Genomic DNA, 27,108 nt, shown 5'->3' on the forward strand with positions numbered 1-27,108 from the left:
AAGAGAAAAACAATTATCAAAATACAACCACTATGGACGACAAAGTTCTGGAATTAGAGAGTAGCAACGGTTGCATAACTATGCAAATGTACCAAAAACTACTGAACTGTACCCTTTAAAATGGTGGATTCTTTACAGTATGTGAATTATATCTTAATGAAGAATATTACAGTAACAGCATTAAAATATGGGAGGAGGAGAGCCTGGGTGGCTCAGTGGGTTAAGCCGCTGCCTTCCGCTCAGGTCATGATCCCAGGGTCCTGGGATCGAGCCCCACATCCGGCTCTCTGCTCTGCCGGGAGCCTGCTTCCTCCTCTCTCTCTGCCTACTTGTGATCTCTCTCTCTCTCTGTCAAATAAATAAATAAATAGATTTTTTAAAAATATGGGAGGAGACTCTGTAAAAACAAATACTGAAAATTTACATGTAATTATGTCTGGAGATTGAGATTATGGCTAATATGTTCTACCTCCATCCCTCTTTGCCCTTGTTTGTGTGTTTTGTGAGGATTTTAAAGATGTAAAAAAAAAAATACAACCATTAAAATAATAGTAGTTCATACTCCATGAACACTTCCTATGTCCTGGGGGTTCTCCTAGCAATTTTTTAAGTAAACCTAATTGAAACTTTGTAAGAATAAACAGGATTACTAGCCCCCATTACAGAGTGGGAGACTCTAGGCTCAGAGAGATTTAAGTAACTTGCCCAAAAACCCATAGTTAGAAAGCCCAACTTTGAACGACAGTCTGGTTCCAGATCTGTTATCCCATCAACCACTCTACAATTTCTCCAAGAGCCAGCCTTGGTATTTACATAGCACCTAACTCCACTGATTTGTAGGGTTAAGCATACCAGATCACCTATACGTGTCCAGCTCATTCTTATATAGGTATTATTCTCCTAGGTTTTGGTGTTTTAGGAGGAAGAAGAAGAGTATTTTTTAAAATGATGTCCAGAGTCACACAGAAAAAGTGCTCATCCTGGACTCCCAAGTTTAAAGCACTCAGAACTAGCCTGTTACAGTTCCTATTTATACACATTCCCATTTCCGCTGAGTAGGACCAAATGCAAAGTAAAGACTCAGCAGATCTGACAGCAGACCTTTGAACTTGAACCCAGCTGCAGGTTCCTTCCTCAAGCTGAGGCCTTCTGGGCTCAATCAAGTCTGCCTCCAAACTCACCCACTAAAAGGCAACCTGGCAATTTGCATCTTTCACACATCATCAGAGTTAAGTTCCTGTGCGTCTAATATCTTCTTAAAACTAGACAGCAAAAGTGAGCCCCATTCTGTTTGCTAAGCCGGTTGCTCTCTGCCCAGCCAACTTCCTGTTAAGACTTCTTTTAAGTTTCCCCCAGGTCTGGGGATTCATTTTACTCTGCAGTCCCAATAATGGAGAGACAAAAGAGGAAATCCCAAATGAGACGCTACCATTCGGCTGTCTTAAGAACTACGTGTTTTATTTGTTTTAACTTTTTACCGCAGGTATTTTCAAACATACTCAAAAACAGAATTATGTAAAGGAACTTCCTTGTATCCAACACTCAGCTTTGACAATTAACAAGACCCGTGTTTATTCTACAGGAGAGAGAATCAATCAACCTTCTCATCTTATTGAGAAGAGGGTTCTAAATTTTTATCACTGTTATCGTAAGGGCTAGAGGTTTTTCCTTTTACTGTTTCAGTCACGACTTTTTGCCTGCAATGCATGCAGTATCTTAGCTCTGTGGACCTCAACTTGGGTGACTATTCCCCACCACTATCCCCCCACCAGGGCATACCAGCAACACACACAGAGACATTTTTGATTATCATAACTAGGGGCGGGGGTGCTCTTAGGCAGACGGCAGGGATGCCCCTAAACATCCATCCTACAAAGCACAGGTGACACCTACCACAGTACAGAAATATGTGGCTCAAATGTCAACAGCGCTGCTGTTGAGAAATACTATTTAGCTAATATCCCCACTTCACAGATGAGGAAAACTGGGGCTTAGGGGAGTTAACTTAATCCGCCTTTTACAAACAGGAAACTAGGAGAGCCCAGATTTCACCAGGGCAGTCTGAACTCAGTCTGAATGCCCACTTAACCATTTCCCTCTACCTCCTGGCAGAACCAGGCCCCCAGTTTGAAGTCAAGCCCATCATTTTGCAGAAAAGGAAAGAGTGAGGCCCAGAGGGGAGAAGGGACTTGCCCAAGGTCACCCAGTGCAGGACTCCTGAGTCCTAGCCCAGGGCTCCTTCGCCGGACTTTTCTTCTCCCTCTATGGAGGACCCAGAAGGGACGGGTCACCCGCGGGGACAGGTCCCAGGAAAGCGGGCCATCAGCCATGCCTGACCCGGGCACGAGTCTCTGTGGGTGGGGCGCCTCAGGGCGCGGGGGAGCTGAGCAGATGGCGGGTTGGGGTGGGGGACAAGGAATCCGGGCTCCAGCTCCACGTGCTCCCAGCCCTGGTCCGGCCCCCGCGTGGGGGTCGCCCCAGGAAGCCGGGAGGGAGGAGAGCGGGCGCCAAGCCCCGGCCCGGGCTGGACGGAGGAAAAGCACCACGATGACTTCCCCGCAGCGGCTCTGGGACCGCCCTGCCCGCCTCCCACTGCCCCGTGCACAACGCAACCCCTCACTCCGCGCCCTCTGACCCCTGACCCCTGCCCTCTCCGTCAGGCCGTCACTCGCACCCCTCGGATTCTTACACGCGCCGCCCCAGCAACCCGGACCGCGCGCCGGGGTCCGCACCGCGAAGCCCAGCCCGCGGGCGCCGCCGCCACCAAAGCCCCGAGCCTGGAGCTGTTGCAACCACCGCAGGCGCCGCCACTTCAGCTGCTGCTACCACAGCAGCTGCGCCAGCTCTCCCATCCACCGCCTACCGTCCCTTCAACCCTGCCGGCCCCGCCCCATTTCCCCTTTGCCGGGACCTATTGGCTACCTAGGCTGCATGATGAGCCTTGATTGGCCAAGCCTCACGTCCTTCCCCAGTTCTCTCCCGAGGCCGAGGCCGGACTCCCTGCCCACCTCCTTGGGAAGGGGCGGGACAAATAAGCTCTGCCCCTTTCCCCGCCTACCCTCCCCGCCTTACTTGTTCAGCCCAACCCAGAGAGAGTCCCGGGTCTTTCAATTGGTGGAGGGTCGGAGAGGCGGTGCTTCTGATTGGTCAGTTCTCAGGAGGTGGGGCCAACTGAGGGGCACAAGAAATTGAATGGTGAAAAGGAAAGTCAGTCAGGTGCCGAGTCCCTCCTTCAGTGACTGGCGGGTAACCTAGCAACGGAGGCACAGCGGCGGGAACTACGCTGAGAAACCTGGGACCCTCGGAGCAGGTGAGTTGACCAGGTGGGGAAGGGCGGGGAATGAGCGGGAGATGTGGAATGGCGTCCAGCCCACTACCATTTGGCTGCCCGAGGAATCAGCAGCCCTCTCCGCGATCCCGTCCCTGCTTCAGAACAGTGCTCTCCAGCCCCTGCCTCCGTCCAGACCTCCCTCTCCACTGCCTGCTGGGACTCCTGGACACCTTCTCTGTCCCTGCCTCTGCTCTGCCCCTCTGCTTACCACTTCGCATCCCCGCTTCTTCCTCCTTAAAGTGTGGATGAAACTAGTCAAGTGGAGTCACATCCTGCTCAGGTGATTTCAGGTCAGTCATACTTGATGGGGATATAAGTTCCCTTCCATTCCACCGAACGGCCATTCATTCCAAAGTGGGCATGCAACAAAAGGCATCTTGCTCGAATGAGTGTTCAGATTAGGTCATTTTGATCGTACCAATGTTTGCCTTTTGTGCTAGCAACTTTAGAATCTAACTCACATTCTTGGCCTTAAAATGTGATTTCATTGTACACTCAAAAGTTTTGCAAGGATGAAATGGGGTGACGGAAAGCTTGGCATGGGAGCTGAGCTCAGTAAATACTAGCAATGTTTTGTTTTTTTCTTTTTCTTCCTAAAGCACATTTGTCCTTGACTCTTCCTGCTTAAAATGGATCGGGGAAGTCTTCTTATTCCACACCTTAAATATTCATATATTCAACAAGTGTTCGCTGAGTGGCTACTACCAGGTGCTGGGGTAAAGCGATCAACAGCCACAACCCTCATTTTCCCACTCGGGGAGCTTGTCTAATGTGGGAGATAGTCATTAATCTAGTAAAATACAGATACATGTATAATTATATCTGTGGAGATTCATTTCCAGAGTGATGCAGCAGGAAGATCAACAAATCCTTTCCCCAAAAAGCAACTCGAGTCCATCAGTGAATAAATGGATAAACAAAATGTGGTATACACACAACGGAATTAGATTCAGCCTTTAAAAGGAATGAAATTCTGATAAATGCTACAAGAATGGACCACAAAGACATAATGCTAGGTGAATGTGAGCCAATCACAAAAGGGCAAATAGGCAGGATTCCTCTTACATAAGATATCTAGAATAGCCAAATTCATGGGGACGGAAAGTAGAATAGTGAAACAAAATGACAATATGCATTATAATAAGGATAAGCATCAGGAATAGGAGGCTAGCGGCGCCTGGGTGGCTCAGTGGGTTAAAGCCTTTGCCTTTGGCTCAAGTCATGATCTCAGGGTCCTGGGATCAAGCCCCTCATGGGGCTCTATGCTTAGCAGGGAGACTGCTTCCTGCTCTCTCTCTGCCTGCCTCTCTACCTACTTGTGATCTCTCTCCCTATCAAATAAATAAATAAAATCTTTAAAAAAAAAAAAAAAAGAAAGAAAGAAAGAGAAGAAATACTAGGCTAAATCAGGCACCTTTTGGGTTGGATAATTCTTTGTTGTAGGGAGGTGTGCTGTTCAGAGCAGAATGTTTACCGTTACCCCAGCCTCTACCCACTACCTACCAGTAACACCCCCTCCCCGTTGTGACAACCAAATACATTTCCAAATTATTGTCAAATGTCTCTTGTGGCCAGAGTCAGCCCTGCTTAAAAAGTCCTGTGCTAAGCACAAAGTCAGATGCAAAAAATTACATACGATATGATTCCATTTATATGATTTTATTTATATGATATATAAAATTAAAGGTGGGAATGGAAATTGTTTGCCAATTAACTCACAGGAATTTGGGGGAGTGACAGAAATTTTGTGGTCATGGGTCATAACTTGGAGCATTTACCAAAAAAGTCCTGAGTTGTACACTTACAATGGGAAAATTTTATGGTATGTAAATCATACTTCAATAGAGCTGCAAAAAAAAAAAAAAAGAAAGAAAGAAAAGAAAAATTACACCTGTGATCAGTACCAAGCAGAAAAGGTGGAGAGGGTTTCCAGAGATTATGGTACACTTCCTTTTCCAGTCTGGGGAGAGGCTGCCATTGAGCTGAGAGTCAGAGATTGAGAATTAGCTAATCTGGGCTTGGCAGTTGGTTTCTGGCAAAAGGAACATAGTGGGTGAAGATCCTGGTGCTTTGAACACTTCAGAGATCAGTACAGCTGCAGCACAGAGTGAGGACAGAGGTCAGATAGGCTGAAGTCAACGAGAAGGAATGTCATCAAAAGAGTGAAAGAGCTTCATCCTTACTCTCTGTGTCCCCTACTCCCACCATGGCTTCAGTCACCATCTGTGCAGTGACAGCTGTCCCATTTTTGGGTCTTTCTGGGTCTTTCTTGAAATCTACTCCAGATACCCAACCACTCCTGCACATCTCCTAGATGTCCCACTCCGGTGGCTGCTAGGCTATCCATACATAGTGCCTTGGTGTGAATTAGGAAGAGGTTCTCCTTCCTGGCCCACATGGCCCCACGGTTTTCAAGGCTTGGCACATAGATGTCAATGAACACCCCAACTCCTCAACCCCTGCTTGTCTTAAACACCAAAACAATCCATCCAGATACCTAAGCCAGCACACTAGACATCATCCCTCATTTCCTTCTCCCCCATGCCCCGTGTCCAGTCCTTCCTCTCATCCCATTGATTCTGTCATCTCGATGTTTCTGGAGCCACTGCTTTGTCTCTCCTGGAGGCCACCCCTATCAGGACAGCCTTCCAGACCTGATCTTCTCGTCATGTTGCACCTGCCAGCCCTTCTACCACAATTTCCCAGGCTGTAGGTCTGGTCTTCTCGCTCACTCCCTGTTGAAAACTCCTGCCACGCCCCTCCCGAGCTTTTGATCCCTCCTCTTGAGCAATGAGGAAAGCTGCTGAGGCCAGATTTGTTTGTTTGGTTGGTTGTTCATTTGTGAGAAAGAGAGTATGAGCTGGAGGAGCAGAAGGAGAGGGAGAAAGAATCTCAAGCAGACTCCAGGACAATCATCTAAGCCCAGCTTGATCTCCCAACCCTGAGATCACAGCCTCAAGAGTAAAACCAAAACCAAGAGTCAGACGCTTAACCGACTGAGCCACCCAGGAGCCCCGTGGCTGGATTTCCTAACCAATCAAATCAGGATGACTTCCTTATTCCCTGAGCCCCCTGTAAAGTGGTCAAGAGGAAGTGAGAATAGAATCAGAACCAGATAGCCAGGCCAGGCCAGGACAAAAGGCAAAGTAGTGACAATGGCCGGAAAGGCAAGCACGAGAAGGGGTGAGGTCTGAGGTCACTGTTCATGCCTCGCCTCAATATACACAAGCAGTTCGTAGAAGGCAAGAATCCACCCCACCATTCCCTTTCCCAGACTCCACCCTCCACCCAGAAAGCCCCAAACAGCCTTAGATTGGAAGCAGTGATAACAGAGGCGACAAAGTTCCAGCATCAACCTCCCTGTCTCCAGGCCCGACAGGCTGCCCAGGGCATCCCAGACAGAACTCTGCCCCAGCCCTGAGCAAGGCATCCCTCAGGAACACTCTAGGCATACATGGTCAGACATGAATGCCATGGCTTTAGCTTAGATTTTCACTCCGTTTATGGTGAAAAATTCAATGAAAGGGGAGTCTTCTCTGCTTAAGGGCCAAATTCACCCCCACACTTTTTCCCGGGAGACAAGCACTCAGGGCAATGAGGCACCACCTGATTTATGCCTCCACATATAATAATTATCACTCCCCTTTGAAGAGGGCTTTTAACTCGCAAAAGGGCTTTCCCATCTAGTAAATCAACCCTCCTCCACCCAGCTACATTTTGATGTGGCTAGGACAGGTGTTGTATCCCCCAGACACCAGAGAGATAAGGGCCTTGCCCAGACTTATTCCAAGAGCGCCAGCAGGGGAGAGTCATGCCCCTGGGTCTCCTAACACCCAGCTTGTGAACCTGATCTTGACTCTGTAACTGATGGCTGCTTCAGACGGCACAGAGCTCAGCCTGTCAGATAGAGCTGAGCTACCTAGGCACAAGCCTTCCTTTGAACCTGGATAGAGCACTGGACTTAGGGTGGGGAAGGCAGGAGTTTTATAGAAGAGCAAGGCCACTATGGTCCAAACCAGTGACTCTCCACTAGGGACATCCCCCGACCCTCCACCCCCACCCCACAGGAACATTTGTCCATCTCCGGGGACATCTGGTCTCCAACCGATCAGAAGTGGTGCTGGGAGAAATGCGCTACTGCCATCGAATGGGTAGAAGCCAGGGATGCTCCTAGGGCCCCCACGACAAAGAGTCATGTGACCTAACATGTCAGAAGTGTGGAGCTTGAGAAACGCTGTCCTGACTGATTTATTTTCTTTTTCTCCCTTTTTTTTTTTTAAAGTTTTATTTATTTATCTCTAGCCCAACAAGGGGCTCAAACTCAAAATTCTGAAATCAAGAGTTGCATCCCCCTCCTACTGACCTCCTGGACTGATACTTTCCTATAAGGCAAAATATGTGCGCGCGCGCACACATGCACCCACAGACACACATGCACCCACATGCACCCACACACCTACCTTTCCCTTCAGGCCCCAGTTCGTACAACTGAATGCAAATGTGATTGCAAATCAAGATCATTTGAAACACAGAGCATCAGGGAGAAATATCTTTTTGACCTTTGCTTTCAAATCATAGCCCCAGTTGATACTCTATGACCAATCAAATGCCTTTAAAGTGGGGGCTTTCAAACACAGGCTGTTTTTGTTTTTTGTTTTTTGTTTTTGTTTTTTTAACAGCAAACCAGACAAAGAAATACATTTTCTTTCTCGACCCAGCACACGTGTGTTTAATTACACCTGACTCCTTACTACATGCAATGCGCTCTAATATTTTCTATTGTATTTCATTTATTTTGAACTCCAGTCCCAACAGGCAATTTGATTTCACCATTCACTAAAGGGTCATGGTCCTTGGTTTAAAAAAAGACATTTCTTCAACGTAATCAAGCAGTCAGGAAAAGCCAGTGTTTTGCATTTGATAAGATGATAATTTAAATATTTTTCTTAAGTGGGGGAAGTTTATTTTAGAAGACGGTAAATGCACCACCAGGAAATTCTTCCTTCAGTCTCAAACAACCACAGGGATACTACCCACAGTTGGATATAACCAGACATAAATACTCCTAAAGCTACATTGTAAGCAAAGGAGGAATTAAAAATCATGGTGACTTAATTTGTGAGGAGGAGGAGGAGGAGCTGGGAAAGACACTAAAGGGGCCCAGGCCTCCTCCATCATCAGCAGAAAAATGAAAATAATGTACGAAGCAGTCAAATTAAAAACAAATAGTTAAAAAAGAGTCAAAGTGGTTCCATTTTGGCTCTTTATAAACCCTTCTGCACAAAAAAAACACACATATGTATTGAGGAAAAATACATCTTCTATTTTAAAAGGTAAATGTTCATATGTAAATACTAAATTATATTATTGTTGATGTTATAACTAGTCAAGAAGGTTAAACATTACTGAGCCAGGATTTTTTTTTTTTTTAAGATTTTACTTATTTTACTTATTTATTTGACAGACAGAGATCACAAATAGGCAGAGAGGCAGGCAGACAGAGAGGAGGAAACAGGCTCCCTGCTGAGCAGAAAGTCAGACGTGGGGCTCGATCCCAGAACCCTGAGATTATGACTTGAGCCAAAGGTAGAGATTTTACCCACTGAGCCACCCAGGCGCCCCTGAGCCAGATATGACAGTTTTCTTGAGCATGGGCTCCATCCCTGTCCCCATTTTACAGATGAGGAAGCCAAATCTTAGAGAGGTTGATTGACTTGCCTAAAGCCACACAGCAAAGATTAAACTTCACATTTGCCTGCCACGAGAAGCCACAAACTTAATCACGCTGCAGTAGGCTTGTGTTTTTCTTTTCTGCTTCAGAGATGAGGAGATGAAGTCCCAGAAGGTCAAGTGAATTTGCCCAGGGCTATAGCTATGGCCAGTGTCCGGCAGAGAGTGTTCATTAGAACCAGGAGCACATTCCCTCCCAGGCTCTGTCACTGTTTGGTCCTCTATCTCCAAAGCACAGCGTCACGCTGGAGCCCACAGCCGTGGAGTCATCACCACAGATGAGATCCCTTCTCTTAATACCTCTAGCGTTCAATGCTACAGCTCCCACCTGGGAATCTTTTGCAAACCAAATATCATCCACAAAACACAGGTTCTCAAACAGGACAAGAGAGGATTGGGTAATAGATCAAAAGTAGCAATAGGGGGGGAAAAACCTATGAAAGAGAAAAACAAATTAGATTTAAATCTTTTTGTTTAAAAATTCCAAGCCCTGAGTACAGAGATGGGAAATAATCATAGGCCAAATCTTGGCCCATAGTTTTCATAATTAAAACATAACACTATTTTCTGGTTCTAATCCAGGACATAATGTATTTTGTGAAATAACATTATCCTATTAGGCCAACATCTCCATGTGAGGAAATGGGTCTATTGTTAGAGCTGGATTTGCTATCTCTTCGTTTAGTCAACAGTGATTTGCTGATGCCATCCTGGTTTTGGGTAACAGTCACCGTCATGGGTTTTCTACCCGTTTCCACCCCTCACTCTCTCCACTCTAGACTTAGAAACCTCCAATAAAGCATACAGAGCTCTGAAGAAAGCTGTTGCATGGTTGCCAGACCAGTGGGATCTTCCGAGGCTCAAAGGAAAAATCCTCCTACTTCAAAGGCAAAACCTCTGCCTATAACCCAGCAGGTAGGTGGTAAAGTCAGAACTAAGTGACCAGAAATCCCTTAGCCATCAAAGACTTCCTTGAGTCCTAAGCAGGACCTCAGGGAGTGAAGCAGGGAGTGTTAGATTAGGTTAGTGTTAGTGATAGACTATCACTAGTGGGTGGGTGGGAATTGTATATCTCAGACAAAGTACATGAAACAGTTGTGCAAATTGTAGAACCCATGACGCGGTGTTATTCAATCTGCAATTATGCCAGAATTACAAATTTTCCACTAGGGTAGAAAATAAAAACAAAGACCATGAACTCCGTCTCTTTTGAAAACTTCTCTTTGTCATCTCGACCTCTAGCCACAGGTCCCACCCTAACCCGCTCTTTCTTAGCTCTCTCACAGCTAAGCTTCAAGCAGCCTTTGTTTATCTAGTCCTGGGAAGTACCAAGACTGGGGCCAGGAAGGCAAAAAACAAAAACAAAAACCTCCATCGAAGCTAAGAATCACTGAGGAAATAGTTAGTTGTCTAGGAATCCAGTACTATGAACTTGTACCATGAACTTGACTACGAATCCATGTACCACGGGGGCTGGTATCAGAGAGGAATGTGTTTGGTTCACTTTTCAACAATACCTGGTTTAGGAAGAGAGATACACACATGGCACCCATGGTATTTGCACTGATTCCTGGTGAGAAGCCTGTGCCGAAGACCCCTTTCAGGTCTCTTTGGTTTTTTTGTTTTTTTTGTTTTGTTTTGTTTTTAAAGATTTTATTTATTTATTTGACAGAGATCACAAATAGGCAGAGAGGCGGGCAGAGAGAGAGAGGAGGAAGCAGGCTCCCTGCTGAGCAGAGAGCCCAATGCAGGGCTCGATTCCAGGACCCTGAGATCATGACCTGAGCCGAAGGCAGAGGTTTAACCGACTGAGCCACCCAGGCACCCCTCAGGTCTCTTTGAATTCTAATTATGCCACTGAGAAAGTCTCAGTTTGGTGTTAATAGGTCTTTTGTATATTAGCCTTACATCCTGCAAATTTGCTGTAATTATGTAATTCCAGAAGTGTGTATATTGATTCTTTGGGATTTTCTATATAAACAATCACGTCATCTGTGAATAAAGATAGTTTTATCTCTCCCTTCCTAATCTGTATTACATTTTACTTCCTTTTCTTGTCTTGTTGCATGAGCTAGGACTTCCATTATGATGTTGAACAGGAAGGAAAGAGGGTACATTCTTGTCTTGTTCCTGATCTTAGGGAATAAACTTCTAGTTTCTCACAATTAAGGATGATCCTAGCGGTAGGGTTTTTGTAGATGTTCTTTATCAAGTTGAGGTAATTCCACTCTATTTCTCATTTGCTGAGAAGTTTGTTTTTGTTGTTGTTGTTGTTTTTAAGTCATGAACAGTGTTGGAGTTTGTGAAATGCTTCTTTGCATCTGTTGATATGATATGATTTTTCTTTTTGTTGATGTGATGGATTACACTAATTGATTTTTGAGTGTTGAACCAGCCTTGCAGACATGGAAGAAATCCCACTTGGTCATGGGATATAATTCTTTTTACACCTTGTTGGATTCAATTTGTGAATATTATGTCAAGGATTTTTGCATCCATGTTTGTGAGAAATGTTGGTCTGTAGCTTTCCTTTCTTACAGTGTATTTGCCTATTTTGGTATAAGAGTAATGTTAGGAAATATTCCTTATGCCTCTATTTTCTGGGAGGAATGTTAGAAAATTGGTATAATTTTTTTTCAAATGTCTGGTAGAATTCACCAGTGAAATCTTCTAGACCTGGTGTTTTCTGTTTGGGGAAGTTATTAATTATTGATCAATTTCTTTAATATATAAAGGCCCATTGAGATTATCTATTTCTCCTTGTGAGAGTTTTGGTAGATTGTATCTTCAAAGGATTGGTCTATTTCATCCAGGTTATCAAATTTATGGCCATAGAGTAGTTCATTACATTCCTTTGTTATCATTTTAACATCCATGGGCTCAATAGTGATGGCCCCTCTTTCCTTCTTGACATTAGCCATTTATCCCTTCTCCCTTTTTGTTAGTATGTCTATAACATCTCTCTACCACTTACTCATCTTGCTTTCCAACAACAGCAATCTGGGCTCACACTCATCATCCCTGGGCAATAGCATCCGGCCTAGAGTAAAATATCAGACTGTAGACATTATTACCTTCTATATAAGGAAAATGATATAGATTTTTCCGGTTATAATGGAGATACTTTTTAACAAAAAGTCCTTAAGAATGAACATCTACTGGGGCGCCTGGGTGGCTCAGTGGGTTAAGCTGCTGCCTTCGGCTCAGGTCATGATCTCAAGGTCCTGGGATCGAGTCCCGCATCGGGCTCTCTGCTCAGCGGGGAGCCTGCTTCCTCCTCTCTCTCTCTCTCTGCCTGCCTCTCTGCCTACTTGTAATCTCTCTCTGTCAAATAAATAAATAAAATCTTAAAAAAAAAAAAAAAGAATGAACATATACTTCAGGGGGAAAAAAAAAAAGAGTTGATAATAGAATAGCTTGGTCTATAGACGTGGCAGAAATCCCAAAAGGGGCATGCTAGTGAAAGAGATTTGGACAACCCTGAATTAGACCTAACGCTCATGAAGGATTCTTTCCTGACCCGGAACCCATGTTCTGCCTCATACGTGGCAGCCTCATGGTGCCCAACGATCCCTGTGTCGTGATCAGTTATGAGGTGTGTCTCGGTAATTAGTTTGTAATAGTCTCCAAAGTATGTAAATGATTGGCTCAAAAACATAAAAGTCAATGAGAGATGATTCAAGGCTCTCCCTAAAATAATTCAGCCACTCACTCACTTGCATTCTGATAAGCTCTCTTGAGCTAGGTGAGAGGGACGGGGTGACAGCTCTCTTCTTGCAAACTGTGTCTAATCCCGGGTCTACCCAACAGAAGCACGACACCAGCAGGAACACTACCGGTGGAGGTACGCATATATGTAAAATGAGAATTCATATTTGTGGTCGCTTGGTAAATTGAATGCCGTAGGAACTGAATCCTGAACACGTCTGTCCTCTGGGTCTCTGCTTGACAGAATTTATTGAAACTGGACCAGCAAAGAATCACTGTGCCTGGTCCACTATAGAAGTTGATCCAAAAATGGTGAGACCAGACAGAACATCAGTTTATAAGAGGTAGGCCCCTGAGAAAGGCTCCTGGGCTGAGACCCCATCTCAGCCCCTTAGGAACTGTAAACTCATGAATGCATCTAACCTCCCCTGGCGCCCTTTCGTTGTCTATAAAAAGAGCTAATGGAAACACCCACCTTATAAGGTTACCGTAAGGAATGAAGGAGTTAATTCCCGCAAAGCATTTAAAACAGTATTTGGTATGCAGTTCTCAAGAGTTAGCTAATATTAAAATGGCATTCTTTAAAATGAGATTTCCACCCCCCCAAAATAAAATGAAATAAAATGAGATGTTCCCCTCCAAACACTCACACACTCCGGTTTTGTTTAACCCCCTCTGACTTTTCCACGGACCATTGTCAGATTTGTGTGGTATTTTCGAGGGTTGGGTTTTCTTCTTCTTTTTCTCCCAAGGGAAAAAAAATATAATTTCGCTCAAACCTTTTTTTTTTTTTTTCAAAATGTTCTGAGAGTGAAAGTAATAAAATATCCAACAAGCCCATTTGAATGAAGACGAGGTATAATTTGCATGATAAAGATATATTTCCATTTATAAAGTTCATCAGCAGAATTAATGACAAATAAAGGGAAGATCCAATTAAGGTTCCCCATCCATTAACAATCTTGCTTCACTCTCAGGGCAGGGATTTTAAAAGAGGAGGCTTAAGTTGGAAATGATTTAAATATTAAGGTTGGTGGCATTAAAAAGGACATGAAACGATCATATTAGGATTCAAGGAAAAGAGATTCTCCAGTGATTTTTGTCATCAGAGTCAAATGCATTTCCCCCGATCCGCATTCCACGGGCTTTTTCGTGTTCACCCAAATGAGCTGTCAAAAACTGATGGGCGTCATCATAATCAAAGAAAACAAGTTTGCCCTTTAAAGTAAAAGAGGTAATTTGGCTGAAAGCAAATTGGAAACATTTCATATAACGTTGCATTTCCAGCCGCAATCTCTGAAGAATTCAGGCGTTTTGATTTATGCCTGAGAGCTTTGGGGGACAGTGGGGAGAAGTGCGTTCGTGAAACACTTTGTTCAAGTTCATCCTGTGGTCACGGGGCGAAGATCCTTCGTCCACCCTGAGAGGAGCTGAGGAAGCTCCTGGCTGTCCCCAAACGTTATCTTCGGGAAACGCCTTAAGAGAATTCACGCAATTGACTTGGGAGCAGAAAGTGGGTGGGAAACAAAGAGATGCAAGGTAATGGCCCCCCTCGACTCGGTTGTCAGCTCCCAGAACTCCCAGGCTTCTAGCTTTGGGACCCATTTTGCCTGGCCAAGGAACCAAGAAGCATCCTTAGCATCTGATCTGACCGCCTTTCTTCCTGGCTCATAGTCACTGGAGATGTTCCTCTGATTCCCACTCTTCTCTCCTTTGACTCTGGTTTAGAGAACTGAACATCTCTTGTGGCTTCGGATTACCAGCAACTTTTCCCCTTGCATTTATGTCTCCATCCCCAAGGCCTCTCTGGAGCCCCCAGGATCTGGATCGTTCTTTGTCAGATGCCTGGAGTATTCTCAGCGAGGGTTCTTTGATTGCAAGGCACAGACACTGTGGCTAAGGCCACATGGTGAAGGAAAAGCTGAATAAGGGGTCCCAGAAAGGACAGCAGCCAAGGAGGTTTCTGGGAGTCTCGGTGCAGGATCTTTAGGAACCCCCCACTTGGCCTGACCCAGCTCCCACCGTCTCCCATCCACGTGTGATTCTTCAGGGTTCCCAGCCTTCGCTGATTGGCAGTCCCACTAGGACTGCATACAGTGGGAGAGAGGACCGACTCCCCAATGGAAAACCGGGGTGCTATCACCTGACAGAGAGGACATGGGTCACGCACGGAGAGGAAGAGACACTCTTGTCCACTGTTGACACCAGTGACAGGCACGAGAACTAAATGACTTTAAAACCAAGCTCTCTGTCCTCCCTTCCTAACCTCTGTCCCCAATTTTCCCAGTTTCTCAAGGGCCCCATCTTTTCTCCCAGGCCCCCGAATGCAAATGGTCTCACCCATCAAGTCCAGATGACGCCTTCTTCAAAAGACTTCTTGCCTCCGCAGAGTGTGACAGTAAGAATGGCACATTCCTGGGCGCCTGGGTGGCTCAGTGGGTTAAGCCGCTGCCTTCGGCTCAGGTCATGATCTCAGGGTCCTGGGATCGAGTCCCGCATCGGGCTCTCTGCTCAGCAGGGAGCCTGCTTCCTCCTCTCTCTCTCTGCCTGCCTCTCTGCCTACTTGTGGTCTCTCTCTCTGTCAAATAAATAAATAAAATCTTTTAAAAAAAAAAAAAAAAAAAAAAAGAATGGCACATTCCTGTCCTTGCCAGCCCCACACCTATCCCCAAGACGAGGCTGAGGTGTTTTTTTCAGGGCTGGGTATGCAGCAGTGATCAAAATAGATGAACTCCCTACCTTCATTGGAGCTTACTTTTTAGGGGAGGGGAAAGGCAGACATTTAGAAACATCAGATGGTGATACTTAACTGGGAAAAAGGTAAAGGATAAGGGGATAAAGGCAGGGAGAAGGCGAGGTTTTATATTTTAGGAAGAAAATCGGGAAAGCACTCACTACTACCCTGAGAGTTGAGTAGAGAAGGAAGTGAGTGAGGGAACAAGCTTTATAGCTATTTAGAGGAATGTTCCAGACCTGGGGCTGAGCGGCTGGGCATAGTGGTGTGCAGACAGCAAGTGCAAAGGCCCTGTCAGAGGTTGGAGCACATTTGACATGTTCAAGGAGTAGCAGAAGGGTCAGTATGAGGACAGAATAGTGAATGGTCATAGATGGTGGAAGGCCTTTCTGGGGACTGTAAGGACTTTGGCTTTTATCCTGAGTGAGATGGGGAGCTGGTGGAGTGGAGGGAAGGGGTGCTGATTTGTAGTATTTGTCAATTTCCTTGGTATAATACTTCCACCATGGCTGACTTCAAGCTACCCATGGCTTCACAACCAGCTCACAAATATGCTGAAATTTTAACAGTCAGCTCCGGGGAGCTGGATTTGGAGCAGAGGAGTGGAAGGATCTGACATTTTAAAAGTCTTCCTCTGGCTGCAATGCTGAGACAAGACAGGGGCAGGGGGGCAGAAGCAGAGTGAGTGGTGAAGAGGTTATCACAGTCATCTGGGTAAGAGAAGATGGACCCTTGCAAGGTCCAGTGGCTCAATGACATCAGGGACAGCATTCCTGTAATTCTCTTAACCTTTTCTTCTCACTCACAAAGTGGCTGCCATTGCTCCAGCATTAAAGCCCAAGTTCAGGGAATGGAGGTAAAACCAACAATGTCTTTCTTTTGCAGTAGGAAGGAATAAAGTCTCCCAGAAGCCCCTAGGAAACTTCTCGACATTTTTGGCTCTAACTGGATCTATAGCCACTCTTAACTGAAAATGAGATTGAGAAGTTGAGCATTGAATATTTCCAGCCACTGCAGTATACACAAGCTAGAGGGAAGGAGATTGGAATGGAGACGGTGCCTGCAAAAAAAGGAGTGTTGTCTTATAAGAACATACTACAAGAATTTGAGACCCGTCTGGAAGTCCAGGGATGGCTTCTGTGAGGAAGAGACACCTGAATTGAGCTCTGAGTACAAAGAATTAACTTAGCAAGGAGGAGAGGGGGAAGAGTATCTCAAGAAGAAAAAGCTGCATGTGCAAAGGCCCTGAGGTAGAAGGTTTATAAATATCCCAACTTAACCTACCTGCCTTTTTCCTATATATAACCAACCCTTTCCCTGTAAATCATCCATTATGACCAATCTTTCTCCCAGATCTGATTTCATCCTGTTACTTGTTTCCTAATCAAAATGGATCCCAATTTCCTACAGGGTCAACTCCAAAGTACCCCCTCTGGTGTTGAAGGCTGGTCATGACCTCATCCTATTCTGTGAATACAACTTTATTGGTCTCTGATTCCTGCCATACATTTTTCTGAGCATCTTTAATTTTAAATAAATCTTTTATGTTATAATAATTGTAGATTAAGGGATGCCTAGGTGGCTCAGTTAGTTAAGCATCTGCCTTCTGCTCAGGTCATGATCCCAGGTTCTAGGATCATGTCCCACACCAGGCTCCTTGCTCAGCAGAGAGCCTGCTTCTCCCTCTGCCCTGTTCTCCCTGCTTGTGCTGACTCTCTTGCTCTCTGTCTCTCTCTTCCTCTTTGGCAAATAAATAAATAAAACCTCAAAAAAAAAAAAAAAAACTTGTAGATTAAAGTCACGAAGATAGTCCAGGATTCCCAAAGCCCTTCATTCAGCTCCCAAAACATTAACATCTTAAATAGCCGAGACCTTTCTGTCAAAAGCAAGAAATTAGCATTGGTTCAATGCTGCTAACTATGCTATCAGCTTGGATTGGATTTTACGTTGCCCTCCTAGGGTCCATTTTTCACCCCAGGATCCAATCCAGGATACAACATTGCATTTAGTGAAACAAGTTTTAAAAATTGTATTTCAGGGCACCTGGGTGACTCAGTGGGTTAAGCCGCTGCCTTTGGCTCGGGTCATGATCTCAGGGTCCTAAGATCGAGCCCCACATCAGGCTCTCTGCTCAGTGGGGAGCCTGCTCCCCCCCCATCTCTCTGCCTGCCTTTCTGCCTCTCTGCCTGCTTGTGATCTTTCTCTGTCAAATAAATAAATAAAATCTTTTCCAAAAAAGTTGTGTTTCGAAGCCATTGTTCATCACCACCCTGATGTTTGCAGTCCACACTTAAAAACCAGTGTGGAGGTGCTGTGCTGTTCCTAGTCCCTTTTGCTCTCGGCTGCATTGTTTGCTCTGTCCCTGTGCGCTCTGTCTCAGGCCGCTGACACCTGCAGGCTGTACGGCCCACTCTCCCTTGTCATCTGGTTTCCTGGCTGGGTTTGGCCAATAGGAGGCACTGGCTTTGGCTTGGAGAGCGGGAGGAGGAAGAAACCTTGGTGCTTCCTCCTCTCTCTGCTTTGGGCTGCCTTGCCAGCAGTGGCCCCAGCTCCTTGGGGGCTATAGCTCCTCTTGGACAGGAAATGGCTGTGGTTCCAGCTTCCCCCCAGGGGGCCCTTGCCCCCAAGCTCACCACCACCTCCTTCTGTGGCGGCCTCCTGCCATTGTCATTGGCTGGGTGGCTTTTCCCCTTCCCTGGTTAGCCTCACAACTCTTTCCATCACCCGTGTAACTCGTTTTCTGTATTTAGATACTTAAAAAAAAAAAAAATCCACTAGTGCTGACTTTTATTCATTCATGTTAAGTCACCCGAAATGCTATCCGTTGCATTTAAATGCTCATTACTATAAACGGCTGAACAAATCCATTTCATCCTCCATAGTTAAGGATCTAATATCTTCCATAGTTAAGTCACTTCAACAGAATGGTGTTCCCTGCCTGACACCTCGCCACTCGGTCCCCCGATCCTGCAGCCCGATGCCGTCACAAAGCTAGCAACTGCTTTCTGTGAGAGGTTCTGTGTCCTTGCTGTGGGGCACCCAGGACGAACTCCTGTGTCAACCGCATGTGGCTGCCGCAGCCACACCAACAGCCTAGCTCCACTAACCGCCTGCTCCTTCCTTCCAGGGTCGCTGGAGATAATAACAGCAGAAGACCCGCACAGCCTAGCAACATCTCGATCTCCCGGGGCGCACAGAGGCAAGGCGACGGCTCAGAAAATGGCTCTAGATATTGTTGGCGTGGCCCCTCTCTACCAGGGCCCTGACATCAACAGAATGAGGCTGACAGCAGAGCCATCCCAGAAGCCAACCTCCCTGCTAAAACCTTTGGTCCCCTCGAAGTCCAAACTCACCACTATTGAGACCAAGAGGATCATGTCCGTCCTGGATGAGACCATCCACAAGGTGGAGTTGGTGACCCTGCTGTCCTATATGGGGGCCAATTATGAGACTCTGGAGAAGATGCTTGGGGGGGACATCATAAAGGCCGTGAGAGAGCACGAAGATCTCTGCCACACCCTCCTGGACAGCGTCATTTACCTGCAGGATAAAGAAAGGCAATTGCAGGAGGAGGAAGAGTATGAGGAGGAAGGGTTGTTCAGAAACCGCCTCTTCTCCTTAGAGCTACAGAAATCCCACCTCCTGCCCTTGATGCTCCAGATCAAAGAATCCACCAAGGACATCCTGAGACTCTTACTCAATAACCCACAGGCTGCGAGCCTCGCGCAGATGCACACCCTGAGCAGAAGCGTCGAAGCGCAGAATTTCATTGATTGCCTGATGGAACTGCGGGGTTTCCTGTTCGAGAAGCTACTCACTAGTCCCGTGGAAGCTAGAGACAGAAGTCAGTTCATACAGGACATCGACAGACGGAACAAGAGGAACCAAGAAATCATCAACACTCTTGAAAATGAGTTGGCGGCAGTCATGCGGAACAGGGAAGCAGAGGTATGGCTCCGTGGTATTGGTGAGGTTATGGAAGGAGCCGCATAGAGGAGCCAGACCTTTGGGCAGCTGGGTTTTTTTCCCTCTGTGATTGAAACACCTGCTATCATTCATTCACTCAACAAAGGTCAGTGTGAGCACTTGCCAAGTACCAGGTCTTATATCTAAGTCCACATGGCCCTTGCCTCATGCAGTTCCTGGGAGGTGGGTGACCTGATTTAATTACAGTTTTGAGAAGTACAATGAAGGGTAAGCATAGAGCGCTAGAAGATGGTGTTACAGGAGAACTGAGCTTAGACCCAAAGAGTCAGAGACGTCAAAGCCAACCCAGGAAGAATGAAAGGGAGCGTAGCAGGCAAGAGAGGTAGGCAGGAACCTGCCGGGCCAGCAGCAGGCAAACTTTTCCTACAAAGATCTGGATAAGTAAATACTTTGGGCCTTGCCAGCAGATCACATTGTGCCTTTGAGCCTGATCAAAGAATGTGATCTCTGTCCTGAGGACAAGGGCCAGATGGGACAGGTGGAAGCTCTAGAAGACTTTTTTAAGAAGGGAAATGATAACATGATCCCTCTCTAATAACCACTTGGGACACATAACTATGTATTATGTTTTATGTACATTTTCTCACTAAAGCCTTACAAAGTCCCCGTGAGGTGGTGTCTAAGAACAGCTGTGGCTGCCAAAACAGAGACCCCAAATCACATGGTTTAGTCAAGATAAAAATGTGTTTTTCTCTAGTGAATGAGCTGGAGCAGACACGGAAACTCTGCCTCATGAAACTGTCAGGGGTTCACACTCCTTCCGTCTGGCCTTTCTGCTGTGCCCCACACAGGACTTCTAACTGTGGACCCAGGAGCCCCACCCCCATATGTCACATGTCACTGGTCCAACGAGCAGGTGGGAGAAAGGGGAGGAGGGCCCTCCGATCCTTGCCAGTTAGGGATACAACCTGGAAGTAGCGTGGCACAGTTCTTACCCACACCCAGTGGCTAGCAATGCTGGGAAAGCTGGATTGTCCCTGGGGGCGCATTCTGCTCCACAGTCTTTCCAGGGAGAATGGGTCCTGAGGGGCGGCCCACCAGTGCTGCTGTGCACACTTGCCCCTTCATCGCCCATGATACACGGAGCTCGAGGCCCTCGGAACCTCGTGCCGCCCTCCCTCCCCCACGCACTGGCTCAGGCTGTTCCCCCGCCTTATGTTCTCACTGATTTTGCCCTTTAAGGCATTCATCGGTGTTTGTTGATAAATGTTTATGTGATTCTTTGATGATTTGGTATGGGTCTGACATCCCCCTAGAAGGACAGGGACCTTGTCTCTTTTGGCCCACTGTCATGTCCCCAGTGAGCCTGGCACAAAAGAAGGGCATGGAAACCAAACAGTTTTCTTTCTTCTTCTTCTTCTTTTTTTTTTTTTTTTTTTTTCAAGATTTTGTTTATTTATTTAAGAGAGAGATTGAGAGCAGAGCAGACTCCCTGCTGAGCAGGAGCCTGATGTGGGTGGGGCTCAATCCCAGGACCCCGGGATCATGACCCGAGGCAAAGGCAAACGTTTCACTGGCTGAGGCACCCAGGTGCCCTGGAAACTATTTTCTGAGTGGAGAGATGACAGGCTCTTGGGTACTCAGGAGACATCACTTGCAGGTTAAAGGGTGCCAGAGAGGGACAGAGAGGGGGGCCCGAGTGGTTTTATTGGTCCTGTTCAAGTGGTAGAAACAGCTCAGGCATCCATGTTGGACAGATCTGGAGTCAAATTTCATTTATCCAGGTGGGCAAATTTTATTGTGTCCCTTGGATCTCAGTGTAAAATAAGGGAGTGACACCAATCAGGAAAAGCTCTGACTGCTGATAATAGAACCTGCTCTAGAACCACCTAGAGCCAGAAGCCTTGTGCGCAGGCTAGGCTTGCCCCAAAGGCCCCTCCTGCCTCGGGGCTCCCTGCAGGAAGGAAGTGAGCTCAGAACCCCTGCGGCCCAGCCCAAGGTGGCTGACTTGAGCCTGCCATAGCACTGATGTGCTCTGAGGGAGACCCTGGGGCTTGGGACCAGCCTGTGGAGCTTATTTGCAAAACGGCCCCATCCTCGGCCCCCCCCCCCCCCCCCCCCCCCCCCCCGTTCCTGTTTTCGAACCAACTGAGGGCGGGGACAAGTCAGGCCCTTGGGCTTCAGCAGGCGGCAATACCCACAGGATGTGTATCTCCTACTTTCCTGAATGACACCGAGTGTCTCTGCCCACTGAGCACTCCCGGTTCTGTGCCCCGGGCAGGAGCTCTGTGACTGGCTCCCGGTTCTGTGCCCCGGGCAGGAGCTCTGTGACTGGCCCCGACCTGCCTGGCAGCCTCACCTCCAGCTCACCTGTGCCCATCACTCCTGCCAGGAAGTGGGGGGCGGGGCAAGAACATGGTCCCTGAACCAGACAGACCTGGCCTCAGAGTCCCTGCTCAGCTGTAAGCCCCAGACAGATGACCCAGCCCCCTTCCTTGTCTGTAAGCAGGCTGTCTCTGTCCCACCAGGGTGTGAGGGGTAGGAATCTGTGGGGTAGTAAGGCAGGTGGCCTGTTCTGCTGGCCAGAAACAGGCGGCCATGCCGGTTCTCCTGGGATTATTGGGCATCCGGGAGGGAGTAATGGAGCCTCTGGTCTTCCCGGCCCAGGTGGAGAAAGAGAACTTTGTGATCCAAGAACTGAAAAACCACCTGCACCAGGTGCTCAGGCTCTCAGAGAACAGCCTCCTTCGCACCAAGCAGGAGGCCGAGAAGCAGCAGAAGGCCGACTTCCGGGCCTCGCAGGCCAGGGTGGCCAAGATCCAGCAGGAGTTACTGACCCTGAGGTCCCAATACCACAACCTGGTGGCAGAAAACCGGGAGGCAGAGCAGGCGCTGCGGAAGGTGCCCGGGGACAGCAGGGGGCGGGGAGGGGGCGGTGACAAGGGAGGCGGAGGGGGGCAGGGCACAAGGAGAGGCAGAGGGAGGGCAGGGCAAGGCAGGGCTGCTCCAGGCACCCAAGGAACAGCTCCCTTGAGGAGGAGGGCAGGGGAGCAGGGGAAGCCCAGGACTGAGCCAGCGTCCCCTGGGAGTGGGAGGATGCTGCACACAGGCTCTGGGGACTGGGACAGGGAGACTGGTCTGTCCAGCAGCAGGCCGGCTGTGTGACCTTGGGAAAGTTCTTTAACTACTCTGAGCCCCACCCCCGCAGGGTTGATAATACCCACCTTGAGCAAAGTGTTCAGACAACACGTGCCCTCCCTAATACCATCACGCAGCTCCCCCATCGTGCCACACCCCTCCCCTCTTAAACCCTCAGTTTATTTCCTGGGGTTTGGAAAACAGTATGGAGGTTCCTCCAAAAGTTAAAAATAGAGCTACCCTACGACCCAGCAATCACACTACGGGGTATTTACCCCAAAGATACAGATGTAGTGAAAAGAAGGGGCACGTGCACCCCAATGTTCATAGCAGCAATATCCATAGTAGCTGAACTGTGGAAGGAGCCTAGATGTCCCTCAACAGACAAAGGAATAAAGAAGATGTGGTTTATATATACAGTGGAACATTACTCAGCCATCAGAAGGATGAATGCCCACCATTTGCATGGACATGGGTGAAACTAGAGGCAATTATGCTGAATGAAATAAGTCAGTTTCGCCATCTTGAAAGCAAAAGTGATCAGTTTAGGCTAACGGGTTATTAGGAGGATTGAATGAGATTCAGCAGTAAGTGTTCGGTTAATGTCCTCTCTTCTTTTGTTTCTCCATCATCTCCCCTGAGCCCCAGCGCACACACCCAGCTTGCTTCCCCTCTCCGTTACTCTAGGATCTAAACTCCTTTCCTTGCCGACACTTCCTTCCACAGCTTCTCCCTCTGACCTCCCTGGGACCCCGCTCCTCCTCAGTCACTCCATTCAGGCCACACTGGCTCCAAGTCTATTCTTAAAACCACAAGCCTGTTCTTACCTCAGTGCCTTTGCACTGGCTCCTTGCCTTGCCTAGAATGTTCTGGAGCCTGACCTCTGACTTCCAGTTCCAGGCCTTACCACTGGTTAGCGCTGTGATCTTGGGCAAGTGAGTCAGCACATCTGAGCCCCAGTTTTGTCATCTGAGCAATGGAGGAGAAACTACCATGTTGAGTAGTGGGCATGCATTAGCCCTGGAGAAGAGCGAGCTCGGGGCAGTTTACTATTCATATCAATCCATCAAACACTGACTCATTGTGTTTTTTTTAGAAGAAATATAAAGTGGAGACGGAAATTGAAAACTGGATCCAGAAGTACGATATGGAGATGGGTGAGAAGCAGGTACTTGTGCTGCCATCAGTTTCTCAAGTGCATTGCCCATGATCCTGTAGGAACGGTGCATTGTCTGTACCAAGCTCTGGGCCTCCCCAGGCAGTCTTCCCTGCCCCCTTGCTTAGGCCTGCGATTTGTCTGGCCTGGGGCAGCAAGGCGAGAGATGGAAAAGAAAGAGCCAGAAGCTACATGCCACCAAGTGCTTGTCACTAGGCCCAACAATCTTGGCTCCATCTAGTGTCCGCATTCCATACTCTCTGTCCCTTCTGCGCTCAGCTTCTGCCAGCAGCCTCACAGCTGGGGCTCCTTCCTGGCCGACTCAGGCATGAGCCTGCCTCCCCTACTTCACTCAGTCACCCAGCAAGTTTCTGCCGTGGGCCTGAGATGTGCCACATGCTGGGATAGTGCAGGGAAGATGGTCCCCATTATTGCTTGGAGGCTCTACTCTAGTGCCACTTACCAACAGGAGGTCCTGAGGCAAGAGGCTTGACCTTTCCGAGCCTGATCTGCCCGTGATCACCAGAGACAGTAAGGACCATGCTGGGACCAGGATGGCGAAGCAGTGAGGCACCGTTGTCACAACTGCTTGTACCCAGCACAGGATCTGGAAGTGCTTAGGAAAACAGGGTGCCCTTAAACCCATCACACCCCTCCCCACAGCTTTCTGCTAACACTGGGGGCCATGGGCCCAGCTTCAGGGCCAGGAAGGTTTGGAAAGCTCTGGAGATGACATCAGTCTCTGAGTGGTCCCAAGTCAGGAGAAGGGCAAGTCAGGGTCTTGCTCTCTCTGATCATAAGTGCTCCAGGGAGGAGGGAACTCAGAGGCTGTGCTCTTATTTCTCTGGTCCCCGCGAGGGCGTTGGGTTCCTTGTTGGCAGAGACCAAGTGTACTCAGCTCTTTGCTTCTGGCAGATGTTTGGTAAGTGTGAGTGGAAGGGAGTGAGGATAGATGTAAATTGCAGCAGGAGGCAATGGTTGGACATAAGGAAGAGCTGTGGGGCACAGTCACCTGCGAAAGTTCCACTCTGGGTATCTTTGTGAGAAACACAGCTTTAGTGGCAGGAGTAGCTTTAAAAATTAAAAAAAAAAAAAGATTTATTTTTTGAGAAAGAGCGAGAACATGAGTGAGGGGAGGGACAGAGGGAGAGGGAGAGAGAATCCCAAGCAGATTCCCCACTGAGCGTAGAGCCTGATGTAGGGCTTGATCTCATGACCCTGAGATCATGACCTGAGCTGAAATCAAGTCGGATGCTTAACCAACCGAGCCATCCTGGTGCCCCAGAACTTGCATTTTTATGTCCCCACTGTGTGCCTGGCACCTTGTCGGTATATGGTGTCCACCCCATCTTTTAATCCTGCAGAAAGCTCCCACCCACTTCCTGGGTTTGGAATTGTCCCCATGTTGCAGGGGACACATGAAGCTCCAACATGAAGCCCCAACAAGCCATAGCCAGGCTGGAATGTGAGAACAAGTCTGCCCCCTCCTCCCACCAGCTGTGTTCTTCCTTTTCTCGAGAGATGATTTCAGCCAGGTCCCCTCCACAGTGGGGATGGACCCCACCCCCCCTCCTGATCGAATCCGGGCCTTGGATGCAGAAAGGCTTAGTGCAGGTGGCGCTGTTGGGGCAGAAGCCCATTCCAGATGGGCGGGGATACCTGTGGGGGAGGGTGGCAGGTAGTGCCCTACGCTTGGTGACCCCCACCCCCTGACCCTCATCCCAGGTAGAGTACGAGGAGCTTGACATCATCCACAAGGAGGAGAAGATCCAGCTGGAGGAGCTGAAGCAGAAGCACAACGTACTCGTGGAGGAGTTCTCCCAGATCCGGGCTGAGCAGGAGGTCAATGCCAAGAAGAGAATCGAGGCCGAGCAGGAGATGCTGCGCATGGTGCGGGCCGCCACGCTCATCCAGGCTTTGTGGAAGGGCTACCTGGTCCGCTCCATGCTCAAGTCCAGGAAGAAGAAGCGGAGCAAGAGCAAAGGGAAGGTCAGGAAGGGCAAGGGCAAGGGCAAGGGCAAGGAGAAGGGCAAGGGCAAGAAATGAGTCTCCCCTGGGCCCTCGCTCCTGGCCCGTGCCGCCGTGCTGCTCACTTCCCGGAGAGCAGGTCAGGAGGGCACAAGGAGGTGGGTAGCTTACCATTCCTGGCTTGAATGGTTCTCCAAAGTTAAAAGCCATTTTAAACCACATCTTCTATAAATAAACGTCACTTTGCCAGGGCTGCTGGCTGTGTGTGTGTCCATTCGTGTTGATGCCCTTCCCATGGGAAAGCACGGAGGCCAGAGTATCAGCACCGAGCTATTCCTTCCCTTAGCCTCAGTGGGAAGCCAGACCCTGGGCTGCAGCCTTTTTGGCCCAATTCTGGGCTATGGCTGCAATGGACGTACCAGCCACCAGGGCAGTGGGCTGTGGTCTCAGCTGCCAGCAGGAGGGTAAGGGGTGGGGGGCCAGGGTACTCCAGGAGGATGAGGTTTTCAGGTCAGGGACTGTCCTAGATAAATCCAGCTGTTTTTTTCTGGAAACATCTCATCCGTATACCCTGGCGTCCGCCTGCCTCCTGGCGCCGAGCAGCAGCCCCTTTTAGATGGCAGACCCCACAGGTTGCACCACGGCCCACCACTCCCAGCTGCCTTCCGCACACACATGGCCCGTCAGTTTCTCCAGTCTCATCGCACTTGGGCTGTCGCCCTCTTCAGCGTACTTGGGCGGAGAGACATACCTGGTTTGTCTACCTTAACACGGGGCAAGGAAATAAAGGCAGAGGAGAGCTGGATGTCTCCGGTGAAACCAAAGAGGAAACGAACTCTCTGAAAATTCTAGGAGTTTAAACATCTTGCGCGTTTGCAAAGTGTGCCAAGAGTGTGGCTGGTTTGCTTTGCTCACGGCCCGCCTGACCCCTGTAGGCATCTGCATGTGTGTCCCTGGTCCTGGCCACCGTCGGTCCCTTCCAGACTGCTCCTCCCCATGTCCGCGCATCCCCTTGGAGGTGATGAACCAACGATGTGGCTGTTCTAGAATCCCAGTGCCTCTTGGAGGTGCAATGCAGGGAACTGGGGACACAGGCCAAAGCCTAGCCCCCCACCCAAATCCAGCAGGATCCTGGGATTCTGGGTGCAACTCAGAGCGGAATAAGCGATCTGCCCCGGGGTGGTGCAGATAGCAAGCACCGGAGCCAGAGAGCAGGGCGCTCCCGGACTGCTTATGCCTGTTCGTCCTGGGTGCTCTCCACATCCCATGTGCAACTTTCCAGCCTTCTCAGACTTCTCCACTTGGCGGAGTCCTCATCACTCTGTGTTTTGGGAAAATGTGGGAAATGCAGGAAGCCCATGTTCTCAAACCTCAGTCATCAACTGACCACAGTTACAGTTTCTGCCACTTCACCGT

At 48.3% G+C, this 27,108-nt stretch overlaps 2 protein-coding genes across 9 annotated transcripts in view; one reads left to right on the plus strand and one right to left on the minus strand.

The window, feature by feature from the left end:
- Positions 1-2,884, minus strand: part of TPCN1 (two pore segment channel 1) — a 65,293-nt gene extending 62,409 nt beyond the window's left edge. For 2 of the 6 annotated variants that reach the window (XR_004278070.1, XM_032310582.1), the window contains exon 1: positions 2,690-2,841. The gene's annotated coding sequence lies outside the window, so the exon portion shown is untranslated. Of the gene's footprint in view, positions 1-2,689 lie in introns of all 6 variants that reach the window. The other 4 variants (XM_032310586.1, XM_032310587.1, XM_032310583.1 and 1 more) reach the window with 4 other exon arrangements.
- A 317-nt stretch (positions 2,885-3,201) lies between these two features.
- IQCD (IQ motif containing D) lies at positions 3,202-25,942 on the plus strand. 3 transcript variants are annotated; one of them, XM_032310598.1, is made up of 5 exons: positions 3,202-3,310; positions 18,631-19,451; positions 22,098-22,331; positions 23,665-23,736; positions 25,450-25,942. In XM_032310598.1, exons 2-5 carry the CDS (start codon positions 18,723-18,725, stop codon positions 25,768-25,770), a joined length of 1,356 nt encoding a protein of 451 aa, XP_032166489.1. In that variant the 5' UTR covers positions 3,202-3,310; positions 18,631-18,722; the 3' UTR covers positions 25,771-25,942. The 3 variants fall into 3 exon arrangements, with proteins under 3 accessions (XP_032166489.1, XP_032166488.1, XP_032166490.1); XM_032310597.1 differs by lacking the exon at positions 3,202-3,310 and adding an exon at positions 9,894-9,976; XM_032310599.1 differs by lacking the exons at positions 3,202-3,310; positions 22,098-22,331 and adding an exon at positions 9,894-9,976.
- Positions 25,943-27,108: the final 1,166 nt, after the last annotated feature.

This window comes from Mustela erminea, chromosome 13 (assembly GCF_009829155.1).
Source record: "Mustela erminea isolate mMusErm1 chromosome 13, mMusErm1.Pri, whole genome shotgun sequence".
NCBI classification, from domain to species: Eukaryota; Metazoa; Chordata; class Mammalia; order Carnivora; family Mustelidae; genus Mustela; species Mustela erminea.

What these genes read in the sequence shown, in the direction of transcription:
- IQCD (XM_032310598.1), top strand. Translation starts at nt 18,723, where the DNA reads ATGGCTCTAGATATTGTTGGCGTGGCCCCTCTCTACCAGGGCCCTGAC. An exon ending in TGCGGAACAGGGAAGCAGAG is followed by an intron (nt 19,452 to 22,097) that starts GTATGGCTCCGT and finishes TTCCCGGCCCAG; the next exon opens with GTGGAGAAAGAGAACTTTGT. An exon ending in CAGAGCAGGCGCTGCGGAAG is followed by an intron (nt 22,332 to 23,664) that starts GTGCCCGGGGAC and finishes TGTTTTTTTTAG; the next exon opens with AAGAAATATAAAGTGGAGAC.